Source organism: Conger conger, chromosome 10, assembly GCF_963514075.1.
Source record: "Conger conger chromosome 10, fConCon1.1, whole genome shotgun sequence".
Lineage (NCBI taxonomy): Eukaryota > Metazoa > Chordata > Actinopteri > Anguilliformes > Congridae > Conger > Conger conger.
In genome coordinates this window covers 51,382,178-51,388,366 of record NC_083769.1, presented here as the reverse complement: position 1 = coordinate 51,388,366, position 6,189 = coordinate 51,382,178, and the positions used below count along the sequence as shown (strand labels likewise).

At 48.8% G+C, this 6,189-nt stretch overlaps 1 protein-coding gene across 4 annotated transcripts in view; it reads left to right on the top strand.

Moving 5' to 3' along the window:
• LOC133139196 (dynein axonemal heavy chain 12-like) overlaps positions 1–4,309 on the top strand; it is an 11,716-nt gene extending 7,407 nt beyond the window's left edge. For 3 of the 4 annotated variants that reach the window (XM_061258588.1, XM_061258585.1, XM_061258587.1), the window contains 3 exons: positions 877–1,420; positions 2,044–2,197; positions 3,822–4,130. In XM_061258588.1, coding sequence (XP_061114572.1) covers positions 877–1,420; positions 2,044–2,197; positions 3,822–3,991 — 868 coding nt within the window. In that variant the 3' untranslated portion in view covers positions 3,992–4,130. Of the gene's footprint in view, positions 1–876; positions 1,421–2,043; positions 2,198–3,821; positions 4,131–4,241 lie in introns of those variants that run through there. The other variant, XM_061258586.1, reaches the window with a different exon arrangement.
• Positions 4,310–6,189: the final 1,880 nt, after the last annotated feature.

The following is a 6,189-nucleotide window of genomic DNA, read 5'->3' as shown; positions in this document are numbered from 1 at the left end:
CATACCCATAACCCATACCCATAACCCATACCCCATAACTATAACCCATACCCATAACCCATACCCCATACCCCATACCCATACCCCATAACTATAACCCAGAACTATAACCCATACTCATACCCCATACCCCATACCCCATAACTATAACCCATACCCATACCCATACCCCATAACTATAACCCATACCCATAACCCATACCCCATACCCCATAACCCATACCCATACCCATACCCCATACCCCATAACTGTAACCCATACCCATACCCCATACCCCATAACTATAACCCATACCCATAACCCATACCCATAACCCATACCCCATACCCCATAACTATAACCCATACCCATAACCCATACCCCATACCCATACCCCATACCCCATAACTATAACCCAGAACTATAACCCATACTCATACCCCATACACCAGAACTCATACCCCATAACTATAACCCATACCCCATACCCCATACCCCATTACTATAACCCATACCCATACCCCATAACTATAACCCATACCCATACCCCATAACTATAACCCATACCCCATACCCCATACCCCATAACTATAACCCATACCCATACCCCATACCCCATAACTATAACCCATACCCATACCCATACCCCATACCCCATAACTATAACCCATACCCCATAACTATAACCCATACCCATAACCCATACCCCATACCCCATAACCCATACCCATACCCCATACCCCATAACTATAACCCATACCCATACCCCATACCCATACCCCATACCCCATAACTATACCCCAGAACTATAACCCATACCCATACCCCATACCCCATAACTATACCCCAGAACTATAACCCATACTCATTCCCCGTTCCTGTGTCCGTCCCCTCAGGGCTCTGGAGCGGCTGATCCCGGTGACCCGGCAGGATGTGGTGAAGCAGAGTGGGATGAGCCCGCTCCACTCAGCGGCGGATGGCGGTTACCCACAATGCCTTGAGCTCCTGCTGAACGCCGGCTATGATGCCAACCACATGCTACACCAGCGCGTGCGCTGTAACTACGACGACCAGCGCAAGTCCGCGCTGTACTTTGCGGTGTCGAACGGCGACGTGTCGTCCTGCAGACTGCTCCTGCGGGCGGGGGCCATGCCCAACCAGGACCCGGTCAGCTGCCTGCAGGTGGCGCTGCGCATGGGCAACTACGAGCTGATCGACACCCTGCTGCGCCACGGAGCCCACGTCAACTTCTCCTCCCGCGTCAACCCCACGCTCTTCCCCTCCGGCCTGCAGTACGCGCTGAGAGACCAGCCCATGCTGCGCATGCTGCTGAACCACGGCTACGACGCGCAGCGCTGCTTCCACTGCCCCTACGCTGACGCCCCCCACCTGCCCCTCGACTACGAGGGCTGGGGCCCCTCCGTCATCCGGGACACGCCGGTGCGTGTGCTGCGTTCTGACCCCTCAGAAGCCCCGCTGGCCTTCTTCTTTCAGTGCATTCACTGCCAGGCCAAGGCTCCCTGACGCACTGATCTTGCTGACCAGCAATGCTTGCATTTTACTACCGCTAAAGTGTACCTACTGCTTAGTTTCCGCTAACGCTAAATAGTATCGAGCAACGTATCAAGCCTGGTGTTGAAAACCCCCAGTATTTCTGCCTTACATATCCTGGCAAGTTATGTGAAAAAATACTTCCTAATATCTGTGCGGATTTTCTCCTTTTACAATTTCCATTTGTGCCCCCTCGTTCTGCAAACCGAACTCACCATGAAGAATCGCTTATAATTCACTTTATTATTCCCTTGAATTAACTTAAAAGTCTCAATCAAAACCCCTCTATATCTCCTTATACTAAGCATAAAGAGATTAAACATCTTACGTCTATCCTCATAACATTATCTTTTGTACTCTGAACCTTTTCCAGTGCTTTTCCAGGTATGGGTTATGGGTAGGGTAATGGGTTATAGGTATGGGTAGGGTTATGGGTTTTGGGTTATGGGTAGAGTTTTTGGGTATGGGTTATGGGTAGGGTTATAGTTATGCTAACTACTGCTCTGTCCCAGTTCTGCGAGGTGATTACGGTGTGCTGGCTGAAGGACTTCGCTGCACAGGTTGTCCGCATCCTACTGGACTACGTTGGTCATGTGACATTTTGCTCCAAACTGAAGTCCGTCCTCGAGGATAAGGAGCAGTGGCCTGAGATCTGTTTCATTCAAGGTGAGCAAGAGATCACATGACCTCTCCTCAACATCCAGACAGATTATTATTTCATTTATTTAGTGAAAATAATGATCAAACACCCAAATCACCCTTGTGAAGAAGTAATTGCCCCCTTAAACTTGATTGAGATTTAGGGGAAGAATGGCAGGATTTAGGAAGAACAGGGGTTTGTCTATTCTGGTGGAAACTGATTTAGCCCCATAATGCTGTGTTGCAGGGAGTGTGCGCAGTCTGACCCTACAGTGCTGTGTTGCAGGGAGTGTGCGCAGTCTGACCCTACAGTGCTGTGTTGCAGGGAGTGTGCGCAGTCTGACCCTACAGTGCTGTGTTGCAGGGAGTGTGCACAGTCTGACCCTACAGTGCTGTGTTGCAGGGAGTGTGCGCAGTCTGACCCTACAGTGCTGTGTTGCAGGGGGTGTGCACAGTCTGACCCTACAGTGCTGTGTTGCAGGGAGTGTGCGCAGTCTGACCCTACAGTGCTGTGTTGCAGGGAGTGTGCGCAGTCTGACCCTACAGTGCTGTGTTGCAGGGAGTGTGCACAGTCTGACCCTACAGTGCTGTGTTGCAGGGAGTGTGCGCAGTCTGACCCTACAGTGCTGTGTTACAGGGAGTGTGCGCAGTCTGACCCTACAGTGCTGTGTTGCAGGGAGTGTGCGCAGTCTGTCCCTGCAGTGCTGTGTTGCAGGGAGTGTGCGCAGTCTGACACGACAGTGCTGTGTTGCAGGGAGTGTGCGCAGTCTGACCCTACAGTGCTGTGTTGCAGGGAGTGTGCGCAGTCTGACCCTACAGTGCTGTGTTGCAGGGAGTGTGCGCAGTCTGACCCTACAGTGCTGTGTTGCAGGGAGTGTGCGCAGTCTGACCCTACAGTGCTGTGTTGCAGGGAGTGTGCGCAGTCTGACCCTACAGTGCTGTGTTGCAGGGAGTGTGCGCAGTCTGACCCTACAGTGCTGTGTTGCAGGGAGTGTGCGCAGTCTGACCCTACAGTGCTGTGTTGCAGGGAGTGTGCGCAGTCTGGCCCTACAGTGCTGTGTTGCAGGGAGTGTGCGCAGTCTGGCCCTACAGTGCTGTGTTGCAGGGAGTGTGCGCAGTCTGACCCTACAGTGCTGTGTTGCAGGGAGTGTGCGCAGTCTGACCCTACAGTGCTGTGTTGCAGGGAGTGTGCGCAGTCTGACCCTACAGTGCTGTGTTGCAGGGAGTGTGCGCAGTCTGACCCTACAGTGCTGTTTTGCTGGGAGTGTGCGCAGTCTGACCCTACAGTGCTGTGTTGCAGGGAGTGTGCGCAGTCTGACCCTACAGTGCTGTGTTACAGGGAGTGTGCACAGTCTGACCCTACAGTGCTGTGTTGCAGGGAGTGTGCGCAGTCTGACCCTACAGTGCTGTGTTACAGGGAGTGTGCACAGTCTGACCCTACAGTGCTGTGTTGCAGGGAGTGTGCGCAGTCTGACCCTACAGTGCTGTGTTGCAGGGAGTGTGCGCAGTCTGACCCTACAGTGCTGTGTTGCAGGGAGTGTGCGCAGTCTGACCCTGCAGTGCTGTGTTGCAGGGAGTGTGCACAGTCTGACCCTACAGTGCTGTCTTGCAGGGAGTGTGCGCAGTCTGACCCTACAGTGCTGTCTTGCAGGGAGTGTGCGCAGTCTGAAGCATCTCTGTCGGCTCCGGATCCGGGGCTGCATGGCTCGGCGGCGGTTCAGCGCTCCTGTATTCGCAAGCTGCCTGCCGTTACCCACAATCCTCAAGGACTACATCCTGTTCAGCGAGTATGACCTCTATGGCAGAGGAAGCTTGGAATGATCCTCCAGGACTGGGACCCGCAAGGTTGGTGGTTCTAATCCCAGTGTAGCCACAATACGATATGCACAGCCGTTGGGCCCTTGAGCAAGGCCCTTAACCCCGCATTGCTCCAGGGGGGTTTGTCCCCTGCTAAGAGAAATGGATTTATTACGGATTATTTTTTATAATGTTTATACAATATTAATAATCAATAAATGAGATATAACTAAGACTCCAGAAAATGACTATTTGTTTATTTTTTATTTTACAGTGCAGCACCTCTATTTGTTTTAATTTCACCAGCTTTGGCACTGAGACCATCCTGAATGAGAGAAAATGGTGATTCTGACCACATACTGCCCCCTAGTGTCCACCTCTCTCATATGCACACTGTATGACTGATCAGCAGCTGTGAGCTCACTCCTGTTCTATTTCCCATATCCATGCTTCTTCCAGTGATTCTGTTCAGTTTAGCTCTACACACACACACACCCACAACACCAGTGACTCTGTGTTCAGTTTAGCTCTACACACACACACACACACACACACACACACACAACACCAGTGACTCTGTGTTCAGTTTAGCTCTACACACACACACACACACCCACAACACCAGTGACTCTGTGTTCAGTTTAGCTCTACACACACACACACACACACACACACACACACACACACACACACACAACACTAGTGACTCTGTGTTCAGTTTAGCTCTACACACACCCACACACACACACACACAACACCAGTGACACTGTTCAGTTTAGCTCTACACACACACACACACACACCCACACACACACAACACCAGTGACTCTGTGTTCAGTTTAGCAGTAAACACGCCCATAAGACTGTCGTGGTTTTATTTATTCAAAAAGATTTTCCAGACTTTGTGTAGAATTTCTTTAAGTTTTTCAATAAGGAGGATCCAGAATATCAGACTTTATTCTTCAAATACGGATCATAAAGCCGTGGTGTCTCTGCAGAATCTGTTCAGTTACAGACAGGCTTTTATACAGTCTCAGACATATGCTATAGGTATTCAAAATAAAAAATATGTTTATTAACTCCATAAGTGCCTGGAAACTCCAAAACTCCTGACAATCCCTTTAAGTACATACGCAGGCTGGTGGCTTTATTAAGTTCATACAAACACTGAGTGTGTGACTAACAGTGAGTGTGGCTTAATTAATACAACAATATGATTTCACATATCTTTATGGATTCACATTGTCTATACATGTCTATTTCTATCTTGATATAAGTGAATATTACCACATTGAACATTGTCTATATTGATTGTCACACATTATCAATCATATTGTCTGATTGTTACATTGTCTTGATATCATGCATACAAGGTACATATAGTACATTATATAGTGCCTTACATTTCAACATAATATTTCCAACATTAGCTGTAGGGACAGGGCATATGAAACGGTTCCACTTAGATGTTATTCGTGTCAGGATTATGGACATGTGGCAGCAGTTTGTAGAATGTAGTTTAACTAAAGATCAGGCTGTGTGTTTTCACTGTGGTATGTTGTCTGGGAATACCACGGTACAGTATGCCACATATCCCGTATGTCGTCCGGGAATTTTAAGAAGTGACGGCGAGACGATGCTTCTTGAACTGTTGAAGCTTTCCAGACAACTGTTACAAATTGATTAATTTATTGAGGCCTCAAGTGCACAAGAGTGACACCTGCTGGTAAAATAATGTACCGTTGCCGAATAATCACGTGCGACATGCCGTAGCGCAGATGCGTTTTTTTTGGCAGCAAAATCCTGCATCCACACCGGCCCTCCAGGAATGGAGTTGTTCATCTCTGGTCTAAACTGAGAGTTGTTCCAATGGACCTACTGCACCCCTTGGACTGAGTTGAAAAATATAATTATTATTGTACTTTTTTAAGTGAGTGAACTAAAGAGGAAAACATTAAACAGGTGAGCTTAGAACCCTGGTCTCCTTTATGAGAAATAATGGCACTAACCATGCCTTTTCCATATACCCGCCCTGAGTGTGTCGACGTGTCCCTGAGCAAGACACCTAACCCCCAATTGATCCTGATGAGCTGGTTGGTGCCTTGCATGGCAGCCAATCGCTGTTGGTGTATGTGTGTGAATGGGTGAATGAGAAGCATCAATTGTACTGCACTTTATAAAGAAACTGTATAAAATGCCAACCAACCAATATGGTATCACTT